Source organism: Varroa destructor, unplaced genomic scaffold, assembly GCF_002443255.2.
Source record: "Varroa destructor unplaced genomic scaffold, Vdes_3.0 BEIS01000001.1, whole genome shotgun sequence".
Taxonomy (NCBI): Eukaryota; Metazoa; Arthropoda; class Arachnida; order Mesostigmata; family Varroidae; genus Varroa; species Varroa destructor.
Window position 1 is genome coordinate 25418429 of NW_019211454.1, and position 21409 is coordinate 25439837.

At 40.8% G+C, this 21409-nt stretch overlaps 1 protein-coding gene and 1 long non-coding RNA gene across 2 annotated transcripts in view; one reads left to right on the plus strand and one right to left on the minus strand.

Annotated features, from left to right (window-relative positions):
• Positions 1-811, minus strand: part of LOC111250823 (uncharacterized) — a 67401-nt gene extending 66590 nt beyond the window's left edge. The window contains exon 1 of the mRNA XM_022806652.2: positions 672-811. Coding sequence (XP_022662387.1) covers positions 672-692 — 21 coding nt within the window. The 5' untranslated portion in view covers positions 693-811. The remainder of the gene's footprint in view (positions 1-671) is intronic.
• On the plus strand, positions 174-5195 carry LOC147758432 (uncharacterized). The gene is made up of 3 exons (XR_015323336.1): positions 174-309; positions 569-797; positions 4672-5195. It is a non-coding gene; the product is annotated as an uncharacterized LOC147758432 (long non-coding RNA).
• Positions 5196-21409: the final 16214 nt, after the last annotated feature.

Sequence of the window (21409 nt, forward strand, 5' to 3'; positions counted from 1 at the left end):
GCTGCAGTACCGACCAGAGGCAGTCACATCAAACATGGACACGTAATAGCACCATTGCAGGTCTCATTGTAATCGTGATCATGAATCGTTTGACAGGGTGTGAATGCGCGGGGGACCCAAAAAGGAAACGGGTAATCCAACGGAGGGCTCTGGGTGTAGCGGGGGAAGTCAGTGGCGAACCACAGTGCTGCTAGTAGATAAATGTTTGAGAAATAAAGCTGGTTCCGCGTACTCAGTCACGCCGTGACAAGCAAGCCGGCAGACATTGGTTATGTCAATGACGACGAGTATCGAAGTGATAAAATTACCGTAATTGTTTTTTCATACAGAGTGTCTGATATATTTTTACTGCGTTACATTTGTATGTGTGTGTTTTGTGTATATATCTAAGTTTTGTGTGCCTCCCTCTCCCCCCCTCCCCCCTATATACCAATTATACGTTCGTCTATATGGTCTTTATGCGTAGTAGTCACTAGCGTCTCTCTATCACAAACTGGTTGTACGGATACAATACTACGGTTACTACAGCTGCGGATATTATTTATATTAATAACTCCACGCTTTTCAGCTTTGCTGTTTCATGAGCAGAAGCCTGTGTATCTAGCGTACGGTCTAGGTATGATCATAAGAGAAGCGTATGGTGTATTTGACTATCTCAAATCGTTTCGTACCGCCTGTCCACCTATACACATGCGGAGCACGTTCCTTCCTTGTTTTGCTGACTGGAGCTGCAGCGATGCCGGCGTTGCACTAACCTACTATCGCACGGAACTGCGGGGGTCGTCCGACAACGAATTGTAAGTATATCCTCTTACGTATCGTCGTTTCACGAACAGTGTCACGGTGTCCTCTATTTATATATTTATTCGATCTGTATACGTATCTATATAGGTGTTTCGCTACTTTGCTGGCCAAAATGAGTTACTCCTTGCACTGATATAGCTCAACACTGATCCACTGGACACTTTAGTATTATTAGTAATAGCAACGCTTATACTGATATTGTAGTCCACAACTCAACTCCAGACGAGCACACCTTGTACACAAGCACTCACTGTCGATACGGAAAATTCACGCACTCCAAACAAAAGCGGGACACATGATTGTAATAGCAGTGTAAGTCAGTCGTGGCTACCACTCTCAGGTAGAATGTGCTCTACGGCACTAACAGCCGTATTGCACCGTAAAGCTTATTTCGATTTCTGCGGACAGTGAAGGAAATAAACAATCAACCCCATTGAACATCTGGCGTTCGTTGAGTTACTAAGCGACTGGATGCGCTGCCTCCGTACTACTAACGATGGTAATGAATAACGCGTGACAAGGACTGACACTCCGAAATCGGTATGGTACAATTTGTACCACAGAAAACTTTGCTTGGGATCAGAAAACGGACGCACGAACGAACAATTAGACAACGAGGCTTACGACGCACTATCTTTAGCTGTATACCCCCCGTATTTAAAGGCTGTTACGACATAACTGAAATTTAATCTGGGCTCCAGGAGTACGACTCCTGCCCTTGCCACAATGTCTCTCTCTCAAAGTGGAGAGGGTCGACCAGACGAGCTATACTTGTCCTTTCTCATTCATTGCCCATTTCATTCCCTGCTACTCCTAGACCGGCGCGTACTGAGTGTTTAGGTGCAGACGCACATGTTTTGAACACACATCCGCCTCTCCGATCCTCGCCCGCCGGCCGACACCCCCAACTAGGAGCCCCTGTTTGGTGCCTCTTATTCAATGGCGGCTCGCGCCCCTATCCTTCCTACGCCACCGCAGTCCCACTGCAGTCTAGCTTTCCCGGAACATTCGCTCTCTATTAATTAAATTAGGCATCTTTGAAAGGAACGTGAAGGATAGCATCTTGAAAGGACGTACGTTAGTTTTCTCTCTCCTACACTCAGTTTTAGTTAAGAAGTGGAGACGACAAGGGAGGTTAATGGCTGGCTAGCGACGGCTGTATGGGTCCAAGGGCTTGGGGGACTGAATTTAAGGGGGATTGTCTTGTTCGATACAGCGCCAAAGGGAGAGAAGGAGAGCCAAGGAAATTTCGAGAGAAGGATTTCATGATTAAAATGCGGTTGAGGGTAGACCGTAGCTACGCAAAATATGTTTCAGCCTGAAGCGTTTTATGCGTGCCGCGTATGCGAATATGTCTTACCACCTTTCCTGCTTATTTCTCTCTCTCTCTCTCTCCCTCCCCCTTCCCCCTCTCAATAAATACACTTTTCCGGCGATGCCACCTGACGACGAGGACGACGAAGCAACAGAAGACGATCGCAGCGGGTGTTCGGCTGCTCCACACTGGCTCCACGGTTGCCCGTTAGCGCAAACATTGCAAATAGCTATTATATTTGATAAATTGAATAATAATATGCCTTTCGGGCAGGTACGTAGCTGGTTAGTCATTAGCTTTTTCATTATAAGTTCCATGTAAATGAAAAGAAAATAAGTTGCCTCAAGAGAGATTAATATGTCTTCGAAGAGGCTAGCTTCGTACATGTTCTGTAAGCGTGGCTTTTCGTAATCAACTAGTCCTTACTCTATTCCATATATAAATGAGTGCTTAAACGGTTGTTCGCTGTGGATCGTGGGATCATTTTTAAGGCAGCGAGATTTAATGCCTACATAAACTTTAGCAACTACAAGTCAAGAGCCTGCTACAGTATTACGAATCTAATAGGCACGAACAAAACATGTCACGTCGAATTGATTATTTAAGGTCAACTATTCGTTGGTCAGATTGTATGCCAAATTAAATCAAATTTTCAGCGCTATTCATCTTAACTACGGTATCGATATTGGTTCCGTTTTATAAATAAAGAGTCTAATTGGGGAAGCAAGGAAGCGTTTGACGGTCGTACGAGTATCGAGATCGAGAAAACCTTTCAGGTTTATAGGAAAAGAATATTATTTCACGCCTGTATGCTGCCGAATAGATCTGCAGCTTCATTTGGACTTCAATTTTAGTGGCTTGCGCACAAACTCCCAAAAAGATAGGTTCAGTATAGCAGACTCAAGCGGCAATCGCGATCCCTATCATCTCTAGATAATAATGAGTGAAGTTTATGGTCCGTGACGGTGACTCTTCTGCCGTTGTTATGAGTGTATGAATAGATATTGTAGGCGTCCGTCAGCTAAAAGATCACAAGTGATATTCCTGATGCGAGCGATTTCTACAAACACCCACTTCACCGGGCGTCCCATTACGCTCCAGGCCGGATGAATCCTCATAAAAATAATGTCTCCTATGATCGGCGCACGTAATAACGCGGATATAATAACAGCATATGGATATCCGTATAGTGATTTACCCGAAAAACAGCAAACTTGTGTGTAACAGATGCTATGCTCACACTCAGTAACGTTAATTTGGCAGTATCATTCTTCATCACGTTTTACCTTATCGTACCGGTTAATTAAGCGTGTAATTTATAATTAGACCTCCTATTGGCTGACTAAACAATATTTTAAATACTACAAATGCTTAGAGATAATTAAGTGTGCATTAAATCTGAAGGTGTATGTTCACGCGTACAAAGACACAGAGGTAAAATGTTGATACACTTCCGTAGCAATTCAACTGAATACGTTTAATAGTTTATTGTTATGAAATCTGAATCTATCTTTCTACTATCTCATTTTAGCCTTCTTTATCCATACATGTTGTGTAATATGTGTTGTGGGCAACGCTCCCTAATCTTTTTGTATATATTGGCATACGAAGCCTAGGTCCCCGGGATAGTTTAGTGGATAGCGTGTCTGCATGCTAACCTTAGGGACATGTTACGGCCTAGGTTCGAATTCCTAAACAGACTTTGTTTCGTGCTGGGAGTCACCCGTCTCATGGATACCTAAAGGAAACGCCGGACCTAAGATTCGACACATAGAGGTCACCCCTAAATTTATCCCTAATCCAAATCAACTCCCTAGAAAGGGCAGGTTGGTCTGACCTTCTCCATGATTCTACGATTTCAACCTAGAAAGATCTCCACAGAAAAGTAGCTGATTGAACTCATGATTCTAAAGGGAAAGTTCGGTGTTTTAGCTACAAAACTGTTATCCAATGCAATCACCATCAAATGGCACTAGTTCAACAGAGGCAACGTTGGTGAGCTATGGATTATATTGGACATACGTAGTCTTGTTAGGCTCCACAAAACAGAATCAACATGGAGTTCAAAGGGAGATAGTTTAATAAAATGGTGGTTCGGGCCGAAACTGTTTGTAACTTAAAAATGTGAATACCATGTTCTCTACCTAAGTTACTCTATTTACTTACTTCTATTGGCACTATTTTTCCTGGTAAAGCTTTTCTTCCATAATTTGGTTTGGTCAATTTATTCGACGGCCGCTTTTTATGAAATATAAAATTATGAAAGCACTACGTTAGAAAAACGTTTTTTGAGGGGAAACTTTCTGTTTTAGCCCACAGTACGTAAGTTTGGATAATTTTCAAAAAATAAATCGTATTCCTTGATGGTAAAACAAGTTTTTCTAGAAATAGTAGTATCCCTCCTTCGTTAGTTCGGGAAAGCGCTAACAAAAAATGAACCGTCCTGGCATCCGGCTTATATTCCTCAGTTAATTGATAGCGTATCGAAATAGCAACAAGGTTCTTATTGGAGATTAGCACTAACTGTAGAATGACATGGGCCACCATTTCAGACTGTCGCGGCGCTTTCGGTATGAGATTAATTCAACACTTCGAAATTTTGATGCCAAGCTCAACAGGGTACTAGGATACATAAAATACCTAGACGGATTGTAGGAAAGTACCAATTGCTGGAAGAGAGCTATAAAGTGACTGCATCAACATCGCCGGATCGCGCGTACAATAAGAAAAGGGGCAAAAAAGTATAGTTACTGTAGTTGGAAGGAAAACTGCAATCGGCTGGCGGCAAGGGCGGCGATCTGCGCATGGCATGTAGCATAAACGAAGTATTAGATGCTTTCCAATTAGAGAACGTAAAGAGTATTTCTAATAGATTAACTAAATCATGAATGAGGTAACGGAATTGACGCACCGGAGACCTGAAAATATAGGTCTGCAATTAAACAATAGCTTATGTTAACTAAATGTTGCATGAGACAAATTCATTCATTTTATAATAAACTTATAAAATACCGCCAGTGAGTAACGGAACAGTGCGTAAAGCGGACAGGGATAAGTAATCAGGCTATAATATATGATAAAGTGCATGTAACGTCAACGAATCAGGCTGATTAAATCAATGGCGAAAACGAAACGGAACGAAGCCCGCGTGTTCATTTAGTTAATTAAAGTTCGATTTATACAGTTGCGTCACAATGAGAGTCCCGCTTTGCAATGCCTACCCCCACACATGTGTAGACTTTTTAAGTCTATTTTTTTGCGTGTAACGAATACTGTTTGTTCGATGAACTTGTTATAGAAACTCTCGGGAAAAATGTCAGAAGCAAAAATTACCCTTGTGTTTTATTTTTAAAGTTATTATCTAACATTGATTTCCAATAATGTTTCCATACGCTGAATGTATCATTTCTGATGGTTGGGTTTATGTAACGTAACCATCCTTCACTGCGGTTTCAGCGCAAACTCCGAACTTAAACCGCTTTTCTAGTTCGCCATATTCGTTCTAAGGCCTCCAAACAACACACTTATCAGCAAGTATGCGTTCAGCGATATTCGCAGGTATATACTCTTTAGTGTTCCTACGCACAGAGCTTTAATAGGGTCAAAATTTCGGAGTGAGAGCGCAAGGACCTCAAACAGCTAAAAAATTTAAAATGCAGAAAATGGTGTTACGGTTGACCTAGATGCCTGAATTGAGATTTGATATTCTGTTTATCAACAGTTGCGGTACCAAAAATAATTTTCCGATTTTTCTTGTAAAAATCATCTTTGAATTTTTTCAAAGTACTACGAAAACTGCTAACATGAACCGGAGCCGATTTCTTGGTAAAAGGCAAGCTTTATTATTTTCAGAGAGGTTCGTCTATGGCGAAAACTTTCGGTCGGATTTCGAAAATGACCTGCTGTTTACCATGCCGAGTCGATTATTTTATTCCGGTTGTTCGTTTACTACGAAAAGTAACAAATCGTAATATACAACGAAACCTACGAATACATCTAATTCAACATGAACGTGTAGCGATTTCTTTACGGGGACGTAATTGTTTTTAATGCACGAATTATTGTGAACAAGTTCCTAGAAATATATTGATGCAAATGGGCTGTAGCTTTTCTATCTTTATTTCGTACAGATGTGAACAGGTCCTTCGAGTAACGTATAGTATCAAGGATCTATATTGAGGAGCCGCGGCTTTGAAGTTTACGTAAGGTGTACCTCTTAGCCCCAAAAGCTGTAACAAGTGCTCTTAGCCTGCTGTCTATTGTAAACTCGCACTAATAGGCTGACACGTCTATACACACTATAACCTTCTAACTGCAGATGGAGCCTGAAAGGCTTTTGTAATATCTAAAAGGTATTTTTATTCGACATGCGTGGGCGTATGCTCAACTATATTGTTAGCATAAACTAGGTCCGTAGTTGCGCGTTCGTCTGTTCCCTACAGGCTTTTCGCAAAAGGCCGCGGCTGCTTACGGCAGAAAATGCCACTAATGTCAAGTCGCTTAATGATTTATTTGAATTGGGTAAGCGAGCTATTTAAAGTGTGGAAAGTATAAAATCTGATATACTTTAATTGGGAAACACCTTCTGTTTCTAGTGACGGTGGAGTTTCTAAAGCGTATGTCATGTGGTTGTCGTACAAAGATTCATCTGATCTGAACTGTATTTACTTCGAACCAAAGTCATTACAGATGGGGAAAATGATAGAGCCGCAACAAGCGGGACTGTCTAGCTTTGAAGACGCTTCTTAATAGTGTAGCTATCGCCCCTCGGAATATTTTACAGATCGCAATATGTTCTCTCTTATTTGCCCTCCGTAATAAATATTTTGTAAGCTAGGCTGCTTACCAGAATGATGAGAACACTGGGCACCCAATTCGACAAAGACTCTGCCTTTATGTTTCTAATTTTAACATGCGGGTGTTAGTTTTCTGTGCCTCTGTGTTTGCGCCATGGACTTGTTAAGGCCCTAGATGTCGTTCAGTAGAAAAGCGTACACCTCAGAGGTTCGCACGTAGAACTCTAGGGGAAACCATTTCAATAATTTTCTTGATTAAAGTTATTTGATTCGAAAAATCGATGTTTATCGGTTGACTGTTTCGAAGCGCATCTATTATTGCCTATTGCATGACGTCAGCCCTAGTCAACAGTTTTAAAATGTGCCCTGTGTGTTTAGTAATCATTTTCAAGGCGCGATTAGTAGACGTAGTACGTTGCCATTACGGTAGCGCCTATTTTACTCCATGTGACAAATACGATCGGTGTTTCGACCCGGGCTTTCGACGAATGAATATTTCTCCTCTAATGTGAATTTGTGAGGTTTAAGACTCTTTCTAGTCATTATCGTCTTACGCTAAAATACTCTCTAGCGACTAGATGGGTCGTCCTCTAACAAAATAACCTGCTTTTTTATTTACATACTGTCGACCTTCAATATTCTCAATACTAATTAAAAGCTATAGAAAGTGACCTTTTCAAGCAGTCTCATGCATGATGCTAATTAACCCAGACATCGTTTGCATTGGTACTACAGCATGGGACCATTTCATTTTCTTGCTCATTGTAGCTAGCTTTTAACGATCTAGTCGGCTGCCATATATACTTGTCCTAAGAGCCAAAGTAAGAAGAAATTCGAAAAACCTATTTATTATGATCGTTGTTCTCATCGTCACGTATTACCTGACTGTGGACTATAGAACTAGGTAGGGACCGCCTAAACTTACTTAATTTCGTGATCGGCAAAGACAACTCTTCGGATCTAAATTTGTTCCAATAGAAAAGACTCTGCGTTCTTATGTCTTCTTAAAACCTCAACGTCTAATTTCCGTATACAATTATAAAATATCCCAATATTTGAAAGTAACTATAAAGTAGTTTCAATACACTCTTCTCCTAACATTAGAAATAAGAATTATTCTCTCACTGTTGATACTCGTCAGTGGATGGCATGGTTCCATGCTATCTGTATAGCGTACGACCTTGATAAAAGCGCTTGCGTCTGAGATGGGTTGAACTTAGTCGAAGTGATGTCAAGTCCTGAAGGGTAACAACTGATGTACAAGTTACTTGCTCACCTTACGAAAGGAGAGAAAAATTACCATGAAGGAACGAGTATTTTCTAGTATAGTCGGCACTCACACACTGTTTCAGGTTATGAAGGACATTTTCATGAACGAGCTACAACGATCTGGAATAATGTAATGAAATCACGTAAGAAAATCCCGACATACTTCTTTGTTGCTGCAATCCAAGTTCCAGAGACTTCGCGCCAAGCTACATATGGGTTCACTTAGCTTTCACAGTAGGACAATAGATCTATAACGAGATTTCATCCATAGCTTTACAAGAATCAATTCAAATATACGAGATTCTGGTCTGAGTGTGTGGTCAAACACGACCGTACAAGGCGATCATTGAAACAGTTTAATCTTCATATTAGGTCAATAAGTCTTTTTTAAGACTGACTGCAGTCGACAAATCAACAATACTCCCGCTCAAGTATTATAGCACTTTTTTATATAGAAGTAGCGTTTTATATATATGGCTGTCTTTATACTAGTATCGATCTCTGTGTTTTTTTCATTCAACGAGCATTTTGTAACGCCTACGACGTAACTGTATAGTATGCAGTGTCTCGAATCAAATCCAAGTATAGGAGTGACTGCATCGATTCGCTTTGCGGAAAGCGATGCCGAGGTATGAAAGGACTGCATCAAATTTGCACGGTATACTCAGGTGGACAGAAAAGACCCTCATCTATCTACCACAAGTTCCAATTATTGAACGTGGACTATATGGCTTATAAAGTAGATTATTTTTCAAAGTGATGATTTGTTAGGCGATCAGTCGATTAATAAACGCGCAGATCTCACGTTCAGCCGATCGACGTTAAATACCGTCCCGCTTCTATTTCTCGTCGCGCCAATGTATCCCCTCATGCCATTGCCAGTGTTGAATTAAACCTATCATTCGACTGATCGGCATGGCCGATTTGTTAGACGGACATTTCACTTTGACCCACACACGGCTGGGTTTATCGCTGAATTTAGATCCTTCCAGCCGTTATCTTGATGCACAGTTATGACAGCCGACTGAATAGCTTAGCCGAAAAGCGACTTATATCGTATAGCTCGATCGATATTCAACTGCTTGCCTGCGCTCCATACTACCTCGCCCCCTTCGTCCCTACACACGCTTCTTCATATCTATCTAGAATTCGTAGCTGGCGTTGTGAGGTGCCACGGCCGTGTACATACAGGACCTAGTGCGACTAGCGCAACAGAAACGGTAGCAGCGTCGGACTCAGCAACTCGCTGTGCACTCTATACCTTAATACTCATCAACCCTATTTGTAACAGCTAGCCCCAACGTTAATGGCTTTAGACCCTAACTTTCTCGCAATGGGCGTTTTAACGTGATGCACTTAACTTGACAGGCTGGCCAAGTTAGACCGGGTCAGGGGTAAAATACAGGAAGGCTAGTTGTTGTAGCCACGTTATACGTGATTCTAGTGGCCGTGGTAGGGCGTGCGTTTTGCTGGCATCGGCCAGTGCTAGTACCGTTAAAGCTGCTGCCGTTGCCGCAGCTGTCTACGACGACGGAACCACGAGAGGTGCAGCTGATCTCTTTCCTACTGAACGGCAGGTACAGGATGATGTACTCATTGTGTATAGTAACATTATGACCGGCGTGTGCAGCACGTCACTCGAGCGAGATTCTGATTTATTTACTTATAGTTGCAACGGTTACACTTTGCTGACTACTATCACGCTATAGTACTTGTCACTGGCGGCAATTTTCGCGCTGTTTCTCGGTAGGCGTGGCGGTTATACGTATAATAAAAAATAAATTCGCTAATAACACTCGCCCACATTCCCAAACCCACATACAGAAGATTTCGCTTTTTGCTTGCACCCCACTTGCAGCAACGAGCCCTGCCCGATGCCATATGCAAAAAAAGAACGTACCTTCAATTCTTTGTCTGTGTATTTGAATCTCAGAGAACAAAGAATAACACCTTTTCGGTTATTACCCTGACGGCATATTCTTCAGACCGTTTTCCGTAACGAAGAAAAAGCTCGGGTGTCAGAAAAGGTAGCACTCGGCAAAAACCCAAACTTTTAGATAGCCAACAAAGGATGCTGTCATCCTGTAATTTCTGAAGTTTTATAATCTAAGAAAAAATAAGTCACAATTTTTAGTAAATTATGTAAAGATTTAATTTTCTGTTTTTTTTGTCCGTTAAACCAGCATGCCTCAATCGTGTCTGCTTAAGTAAGAGTAAGTTCTCGAAATTTTAGCGAAGATCCCATATTGTCAAGAGTTTTGAAAAAATCACTTTGTTTTTGTCTTAAATTTTCCATATATATATACTGTAAAACCTATATATATATATATATATATATATATATATATATATATATATATAGGTTTTACAGTCAATCTACGCACTGCACGCACAAACTTATTCCTTCGCCAATAATGATCGTGGACTAAATAACATAATATTTCGATACCACACTTCCAGTGTTTGGTCACGCATAGAAAGGGTTATCAGATGCAGCTATAATAGAAGTCGTGCTAAATGCTTATGCTCAAACAATAACCAGAATATAGATACGCTTCACTATTATGGAGCACCTTTAAGGGAAATATATTAGAGCATTTCTGGCCTTGAGTTAAGAAGATCTACCAACCAGTTTGTATTTTCAGTCAGCGGACGAGAAGTGGCTAATCCGAAGACGGCAACGCATACTACGCGAGTACTTAGAGCGGTACGGATATAGCCGGCAAAATGATTAGGTTTTCAACAATAACAAATTTCTACTTTTTCCAAAAACTTTCAAGTGAGCAGACACCTTTCTTTACTTCGTACAGACAACAGTTATCGCACTACCTACTTTCCTTCTCATACTAATCAGCGATTATTCTTTAACTGGACTCTATGTATGTAAATAATTTAAAGCATAGATATATATATATATATATATATGGTACATTAGAATTATACGTGACTTTACTTAGTTTATGTGAATAGTTAATTTCTCTCTTCGTGATTCCACCTATGTAGCTCGGTACTACTATTTGTTCAGCTCAGGACTAGATAACATGAAATTCAATCCGGTTCTTGCCGAAACTTTTCTTCTACAAGAGCGGTGTCCCTAACAGGAGACATTGCCGCCCAAAATGCATCTTACGGCTTCCGTATTAGTCTAAAAGGTCAAAACCTGTCAGTTATCAAACACTCCAAGCCAATGGTAGGGCAAGGGTCAATAAAAACAAAAACTAGCTTGTTAATGTCTGGCATGTAGATAGACAGTCAGCTATCTTGTATAGATATGGATTGCAACACAAATATACCAATCCTTGTCCGTTAATAACTTTTAATGCTAGAAAAATTTAGGTCAGGCTTTCTCATCCGAATTTCCGATCTATCTTCAACTGACAAGGAGACTAGCCTCACCGAACTTAAACAGACACATCAGAAGTGACAGGAGTCGGAAGGCTGACATACATCCTCATGGTGACAGTACGTCAGTACATATATTTGAACTCTAACCGTTTAGGTGGGCTACATATTAGCAAATAGATCGTCAGTTAACTAAATAGGCATAAAATTACCAGATAGTTATTAGTTCTAGCGTATATATTAGTATTACGTGTAATTTTTCTATTTGTCTATTTTACTTCAATTGTTGCAATCAATTGTTTTCTAACATACGATAAATTTGTCGCTTTGCTTGTAGTTTTTTGTTCTGTCAGTCTGTATATAGGCATGCAAATAGTACCAACTATAATTCTCATTCAGCCAACGAAAATACCAAAGACATTTAAAATGAATCACGTGAAACAAGATTGGTTCACATTTAATCAGCCGATAGCAACAGACTGGCCTTAAAGAACATCAATCCCTGATTATAGCGTACATCCTTTATAAATTTTCAGCTGATGTCAAACAAGTGAGGCCTTGCCGATATGGGGTGGCAGTTAAATGCGTCTGGTCGTATGCCGCCGTACTACGCGCCTCTGACTGGTTGAAAGCCATCCAGACCCCGTTGCTTCAGCTTTCGCCAATGCCACCATTACCTCGACAAAAAATGACAATTTATGAAACAAACATTACTAGTCTCAGTACTTGTCAAGCAGCACGCATACTCATACAAACAGGTTAGTTAGTTGAAATCGAATTTTATCAAAATCATTGACTTTTAGCAAAAACCAACTTGGCTAGTCTTAGAAGAGTAATCGATCGAAGTGCAGCGATAGAGATGTCCTATTGTAAACCTGTATTGTTTGCGGACACAGATACAGTTTAATACGATTTCGGTAGGGTATTTTTCAAAAAGATTGCTTTCGATATTAGTGCTGTCTCTAAGTGTGCCATGCTTGCATGTAAGGCGTTTTTCAGTTTTGTCGAATATCTTATTAGCTCACTGAAACGCCAAAATGTGCTCTAGTAAAAAGCTTTCTATCAATCGATCAGTACAATCCATTAAGATGTGCTAATGAGTGCCGTAGATACGAACTGGCAACATACACGAACATTCGGTTTTATGACGGGAACGTTACAGAGCCCATTAAGCGTAAGCCTTGTTATTCGTTCGTTGGAATGTGGTAATTTTGCAAGGACCCATTATGGGGATAAAAATTATTTTCTGGACGCAGTACAAGTAGCTAGTTTGTAGAATGTGATTGGAAACTCAATGCGAAGCTGCCTCTTTGACTTTTGACTTCTAGTTGACTTTTTTCAAGCAACGTACAGGTAATGAATTAACGATTGCTCATGGACTTTAGCAAATTTACCATTACTTTTCTAGCTAGCTAGCTATCGTTCACTGTGTGCTAAATTTCTAATGAATGTTAAATAAAGTCCTATTATACGATGGGGTTCGCATCTCTGTTGCTCTTCCAGTGGACAGCACTAGCATGGCGCGCGATGCGGCGGATCACGTTAGCGATCTGCTTGCCAACTGTCGGTGACGCAGTTCAGCTTTTCGATTGTTTGCACTGTCTCGGAAACTGTCAGACAGTTTATATAGGTAGCGCCTCTAAATAGCTCGCGTGATAAACACGCCCGACAGTTACATGAAAATTAACATAGGTGCTATCCGAACGGAGAAAGTATCGCTGCGCATGTTACATTAAACGAGATACACGTCAAGCAAGGTTTTTAAGGCCTACATTTACTTTATGTTCTTTTCAAATGTTCCGATACTTGTAGCAAAAGGCTATTTCAGTGCAAATTATTTGGCCAAGCCGTACCAACTTAGTATAAAACTCGTGAATGCTGCGTAGCGACGTGTCCCTCCGGGGGCACGTACCACGTCTGTCGAGCCGATAATGAGGTTAAATAGAAAACCCGGACGTAAAAAGTTGATATGCTTTCTAGAAGTAACTGATCTTTGATGATACTTGAATCGTAAAGGGTATACCGTACTTGAAGCGTACTGAGTTATTTAAGCCGATGTATAAAAGGCCGAAACGACGACGTAATTGAGGCAACAACGACCTGTCGTAATGAACTATGCAAAACAACGGCGTTAGATGAGTTCAACTGATGACCAGCCCAATGGCTGATAAAGTTTAAAAGGCTGCGAGGTGCAGCTAGGGCTAGCAATGGCCCAAATTTTGCCATACCACTGAAATGATCACTACTATACGGACACGAACGTTTTCGATACACATATTTATCACTTGAGGATTCTTTAGAAATCTGTTTGTCTTGAGAGCTACTTTGTTGCGCGCAGTATAGCAGATACCTGCCAACATAAGCATCCAGATGGTTTTAAGCACACGTATATCATTTCATTATTTGCGCCTCTTCGTGGGAAAAACAAAGACGGAAATATCTCGACAGGGACTACAGAAAGTCTGCCTGGTAAACCGCAACGTTCAAGTTAAGAATTTGGTGAATACGTGCTGAGATATCGATTTTTGATGGTGGTAAGTAAGAACAGTCTGATCATATCCACTTGAAAACACACCGTCATAAAAATGGCCTAGCAAAGAAATTTGACTCTGTACGCTGATCCTACTATAATAAGACATGGTTGACGGACATCGAACAACAGCAGAGTTCAGGTCTGTTAACAAATACATCGGTGACATATAAGGATCATTCAACTTATATTATGGGCGAAGTTATTATGATCAACGAACTCAAATCACACAGCTACTTCTTGTTTGAGCTATTCGAACTATCTAACGATTAAATATCCACTTCTGTCGGATGACCGCAGCAACTACTCATGTATGCCTATAGTTGACGTTAAATAATCGTTTTACAGCCCAGTTCAGGTTTTAAGCTTGATGCGATATTCAAATGATTAACGAAGGTAGCTCATTATTAAGCTACAAAATTTCTGCGATTATATACATGTATGTAGGAAATGCTTGGTGCTGTTTATGGCCACCGCCAGAAGCTTGTAAACGCTAATCGAGATAATACTGTTCATGCTTTTGGAGACGTCAGTCTGTTGTTGTTGTCGCCGCCTTTGCCACTGTGCTTCTAACCACTTCTGTGACAAAGTCAACGTACACCGCTTTGGCGCTGACAACCTCTAAACAATCGACATACATATGTAGCACCTCTGCATAGCTTCCAGATGTAACAGGTTCGTCGACTGTAAGATATGGTTAGAAAAAGGCTATAATCGACATTAGTTTAGTTACTGAACTACAAGTCTGACGTGAAAAGAGGGTACAGGATCGGAAATGAAAGATAAAAAAAATAGCAAGTTGTTTATACTTCACGACGAACTTATTTGACGAATCTGTTACCACAAAGTCGCGGGATGTGCGTCCATAAAAGTCGCCCTGCTCGATCGAATCACTGTCACTTACCGACACATAATGCGGGCTCGCCGCCTGTCGTACCACATACTGAACTGATCGCTCCAAACAAAGCGGCGCCAATTATGGAGTCGATAACTAACAGTAAGGATATCGAAAGCCTCGTTGATATCGGGGGGTTGGCCGACATCTTTGCTATAGCGGTATTGGTATGACCTCGGCAACGATTGGGTTGCCGCCGAAGTCTCGTTTATTCTCACTGCGGCAATCAGGTTCAGGTAGAGATCCGAACAGGGTCGCGGTTGAAGCGATGACAGCTGTTACTGTCAGATGACAGCTGTTACGGTCAGAAGTGTATTTACGCGACAGCTGTTACTGTCAGAAAGTGTATTTACGCTATATGAACTATGTGGCCGTAAGGCTACCATAAAGTTGAAAAGGCTGCGTGGTGCAGCTAGGGCTCTGCGGAGCCCACATTTTGTATGCTATTTCGTCCACTGATCAGCAGGCCCCCATCATGCATGTATAGCGATACCATAGCTGCGTACACATATTTTGGGCACGTCTTCTTCATTCAAGCTGTGCAGCACGTTTACTGTGTGACTGAAAGCTTAACCAGCAGCAGCATAGCGACCGCCTCATTTTGCGTGTTTCTACCGTTCGACCGTTTGCCAGACCATTCAATAGACGGCACACATAAGCAACAGTAAAGTGGCACGAGGGAAAAAAAAGCCCGCGTCTATATAGCTGTTGCAACCGATCTATTTGTCGAAACTTACTTTACGTTTAACATTTACTGAGTTTTAATAAATTTAATTGCTGCTAAAACATTTTCTTTATTTGTATTAATCTTCTTTGAATTTTTTGTCCCAGCATATCAGTTTCAAATCGTGTCTTACTTAAAGGTGGCGTTCAAACATTAATGAATGTCGTGCTTTAAACGTTTCAAGTTCAACGTTCATCTTCACCACCTGTCCTGATATGGGTCATTTTGGCCATTTGCAAATATTAGTCCGCATTAACTACATTGAAATGGTAAGCATTTTTTTTTTATAATTCTGAACATCCCCTTACGCTAGTTCGACCTTGAGCATCAAGCGCCGCCTTATGAAAACTCCTTCGTGGTCTTGGCGACAGGTCCATCGGTTAAAACCAATTTCTATTTATTTCTCTTTTATACAGCAAAAAATACTGTTTGTTTATCTTAATAAGCGGGCTTTGAGACATCGCTTTGCACTAACAGTGACTGATAGTGGCAAGACGTTGAAGAGAAAGCACATAGTGCTTATACACATATAGTTTACATAGACGTCTTCAGTTTTTAATCGCAGGTAAACATTGCTTTAGCTTCCAACATGAAACGAAATGTGTCTACGCATGAATTCGAACCGGCTTACATGCCCTCTATATTTACTAGGCGAGCATGTTACTGTCTGCACAATTACGAAGAGACCCACGAACGGTTGCATTAGCAAAGCCTATCCTTAGTCTCACTCGCATAATACAAGCCTTGTCTTAATATCGACGCGGTCTTTTGGATGGCTAAACCTCTAGTTAAAAGTGACCAGGGGCGCCTTTGCAAGTCCTAGCAAAAATTCCTTCCACATGATCTGTGTGCATAAAGTTATTTAATCAAAGCTAACAATATTATTTGTTAGCCTCTCAACCGCCTGCCCGTGTTTTATCTTATGGTACTGATGATATTTTACTAACCAAAATGAATAGGTACGTCGCCATGTAGAGTTGCATGATTTGGAAGTAGCCTAACAAAAAAAAACAGTCTACTAATGAAGTGATATCACTTTTCACACACACACACACTTATTACATGATGATAATAATAATAGTAGAAATGGATTATCAAAGCTCTTACGAGAAGAAGCTGTTACGCTTTGCTCGCGACAGCTGTAACCTAGGGTGATAAAACCGCTATCGAACTGTACGGGATCTATTGATACCAATAAACCTAACGCGGCCTAAAGCATACCTAGGACCGCTAGTTGTACCAGACAGCGCTCTTTCAACCATGCATATATACGTGGCACTTGGAAGGAGCCTTCATATGAGGCACAACTACTATACGAGCACATTTTCTAGTTTTAATCTTCGAATCACTGGAAGATTCACCACTGTGAAAATGGCCGGCAAGCACAAAATTGCTATAAAGTAGTTATGATGTATGTATCATTACCTTAACACACACGAATAAGCGATGCGTGTGGTAGTTTCACAGCTCTTCTCTTAAAAGGCGCCTAGTTTTCTGACATACGGTTGTTCTTTTAGAGGCACTTACAGGGCTTCGAATAGGTACAGTAAAGCGGTAGAGTCGGTACACTTTCCCATAGGTGATAGAACGCCGCAGAGTCCTGGTAAAGTAGACCGATCTTCGAGATAGCTATACTTCTGCCACAACTAGCGATCTTGAACCGTAAACAAAGCCTAAGGCTATGTCGGTCAACAAACGATGCCCATGGTAAAGGCGATACATACTGTCATCGGATTTTCGGTTGTGTCGTGTCGTGTCGTGTGATCACGGTAGGATTAAAAGGGCTACTTAGTGCAGCTATATCCAGTAATGGCTCAAAATATTTATTTTTTCACTCTCTCGTTTCCGGTTTAGATTCGTTGGCTGTGATAGTGTTACTGATGAAACCCTAAAACTCATTGTGGAGTTTGTCGTGTGGCTAGACCTTTATAAATTTCATCTTATTGTAGACATTGTTCGATCAGTTTGCTTACTCCGGCTAAATTACGTACGTTCAATATAGTCAGGTACGTAAGCCGAAGCGTACTGGGCAGGGAAACAAGGCTCATTTTCAGGGTCAACCGTCAATGTTTCAGTTTGCTTCAGAGTGAACTCGAGCGTATTTAAACGCAGACTACAACCGTAAAGCCTGGTCCGAATCGCCGATGTTAAATAGCATACTCGATATTCATTGCGTCATACTCTAATGGTAATTCCATTCAATTTATCCAGTCGACAAGTAATAGAAGTAAATGAAGTATCAACTTCTGCTGTTGATCTTACAAGGTTGGACACAGTTCCCTTCAATATTTAGATGTTGACAGTAGAATGTCATAATTTGTATAAGTTATGCACATGTAGAAATGGCGCTACTAATAATTCTAGCCACCCTCACGACAATATATTAATGATACGTTGCTACATTACGTCGTTACGCCCGAAATTCAAGATGTTGTTGTTTGACAATTTCGACAACAGTACCAGCTAGCTGGACATTTTAAAAATGCGTTGACAGAAATTTTCAGAAAAAACAGCTTGCTCGGCAGAAGTACGGTGATGGCTCGAGCGGTGCCAAGGCTTGGAACCATAGGGCACTCTTGCGTAGGACGCGTGTTCGAAGCTGGACATCCACACAAAACATTTCTATACAGATAGTTCTCACAAAAAAATGAAGCCCCACAGTAAGGTACTCATCTGCAATTCGCGCTGGTAACGCATTCTCGTAAAGCGCGCGACGGACAAAGAACACATATTCGAAGGAATGATTTAAAACATGCGAAAGGTCTGGCGCTTGTGAACGAATAACAGCCGCAACATGAGACGTGTTGGAAGCCTGTCGAGAAAAAGAAAGATGTCTCTCAGAACGGGCAAACGTTACCAATGCCAACCAATGCGGAGAAGCGCATGCGCAGAGTGCATGTCTACGAAACCAAGAGCTCACCTCATGGTCCCCGTGACAATGTTCTAGGAGTCGAAAATCGTGAGGCACACTTGGCCGATAATCGGCCAGTTGAAAACGTTTGTCTGGATAAAACATTCGTCGATCAAGTCCTTTCTGGAAAGTTACTTTTGGTGTGGGTTTGATATGGGGTGAGGTAATCAGTAGTGTTTGTCAGAATAAATTAGCTTGCATTCTCTGAGATGTATTGCCCGGAACTTATACATGAAACCGGTGTACTTTTGGACGTTTCTCATATGGCCATCTGAGGTAGCACTTCCTGTGCAGGCATTTAGCTAAAGATTTCTGTTGGAGAACCGTTTTCAAGCCTGAAGATACCTATGATCTTCGAATAACAGACTATTCTCGTTAGCCATATTTGTATTTTTCTTGCCCTGTAAAATATTGGATTTATAATAAGCCACGGAGTGCCTTTTTGAAGTTAGCTCTTTTCGAACTAAAGCGTGCGCTTTTTGTCCAAACCTTCGGAATCCGAGAATTACATACATGTGTAATTCTAAAACTTGAATATAAATCAACAGTATCTAAACCGATGTAATTTCATACCAATGCCGTACTATACATACTAAGGCGACGTAAATGTAATGGGTGCAAAAAATCAAAGCATATTAGCACCACATTTTACCGACGACTGGAAGATCTATGTTCATCGTAGGCCACAATGATAACGTTCCAAACTAGATGATGGACCTCCTGTTATGAACAGGTTAAAATGATTTTAATATTTCGAATTTGAGGAGCCTCCGTACCCTACTCTGGCTGCGATTTTGAGTGCTTTTGAAAATGATAAATTTCTAATCCGCTCTTTTTACTCTAGATACTGTTTTTTTTGTTATAGCCATAATTGCCTAGTTAAGGACATAGTGATCGTTCCTGCTGTCAACAATACGAACAGTCACCTTGAGTTGCATACTAACTTTTGTTTGATAGGTCCGATAATCGCCCGGTACGAAGGCTTGGTATAGTTTCGCTTGAGAGTTTTTGACTTTCTTGATAGTGGTGCTGAAAGATAGCCAATTTTGACCATCTGAAATAATAGCCCGACAGTAATTATCGCACAATTTTACGAGTTAGACTATACGCATCGCAATGCGCGTCCTATGTATCGTTATCATATTCTAGTTAGGCCATTGTGTCGAATGAAAGATCAACTTGTTTAGTTTCGATCTAACTCGTACAGGTAGTTGTATATGTTATTTTTTCCAATAATCAACTCGGTAATTGTGGCCGGAATATCTAGCTCGCCCGCTAAGCCCGGTAGACGGTTTATTCAGATTGACAAATACTAGTCGTATTTTATTAATTACTCCGATGGCTAAGACAGATTCTTGCACAGCTATACAAGCTGCAAGGCAAAACTTCACACGAGGAAAGTTACCTTGCTTAATTGTTTTACAGTTAGCCTGACTGTACTATAGTAAGCCTTATATTATTCAAGCACATAAACCTGCTTGAAATAATGAACGTTTATACATATAGAAGCATAAGTGCACCTTTGCGCCTGTTTATTGGTATATAGATGTAATATCCCAACGGGAACTGCAGCAGTCGTATATGTTTGCATATATAAGCTAAATATTATTACTTGAATGCTGAAACTTCTGCCAACCGTTCAGTTAGAAAAAGAACGCTTTTGTCAGTAGTTGACGGTGATCAGTGACTCAATCGCTGCTCCTGTTTCTGTAATTTTCGTTTAGCTATTTGTATAAATGTATTGGGATTGTCATACAGTATTTGAATACCTGGTCGTCGTCAAGGTGAACAATGGCGTTTACCATTTTTGATAACAGGGAACGATGGGGCAGACAGGTTTGGCAGTTAGAAACAGGCCAAAGTACCAAAATTCAATCATGTAGGCAACCGACAAACGGCCCCGTCCGCTTCCTTAGTTTCCTCACTACTCCTAACGCTCTTGGATGCGACATGTACCTTAAATTGGATACAGCCATAAGTGGGCTACATGGGCTAACACTGACCGGGTTGCATCTACTAATAATGGCAGGCAGCTGTTCTAGTAGAACTAGGGACAGTAGCGCCCTTCAGCTGCACCACTGCCGGTCCTTATCATGTTTAATTGAAAGGTGACTACTAACAGATTTGAATCACTTGGGTTACCGTCCTTATCACAGTGTTCTGGGCTCGAGTCCAAAGCCACTTCTAGGTATATAAACGTTGCATAACTGGTTATGAAGGGACGATTTCATTTCTAGATGCTATCCCATGTCTAGCACGTTGTCATGGTAGAGCTACCTTGTCTAAGACCATATTGTACTTTCAGCATTACGCCTATGGCCTTACAGCCGACATACAACTATGCCAATTTCTAAGGAGGGATAATGATATTCTGCAGTAAGCACTGCTTTTGGTTATATCTGGCAAAAAGCCAGCTGATCAATATCGTCCTTTTTTTTTTTCAATGATCAGGAGGACAGTTTCAAATCTTTGTGAGGGATATAAATCTGTGCAAAGGTACTAGTTAGATAGCTATACCGAGTAAAGGGTCACAATAAGCGTGTCCTTCAGGTGCTCGTTTCTTATCGTTCAGGTTCGGTCGCGTTGTTTAAAGGTAATGCTATGACAGTGACGTTTTTGACATTAACTGATAAGCTTTTTATACTCGTTTTCAAGAACGAGAAAAGTATTGAAATATTATCACAAATTGAATAAGTAGTTTTGTCGGTAAATTTGTAACAATACAGATTACACATCATCTTAAAATCCTCACGATCTTTCTCCCTATATTTTCTTTAAATCTAATATACATCTAAATGAGAAATAGTATCTTTATCAAAAAAA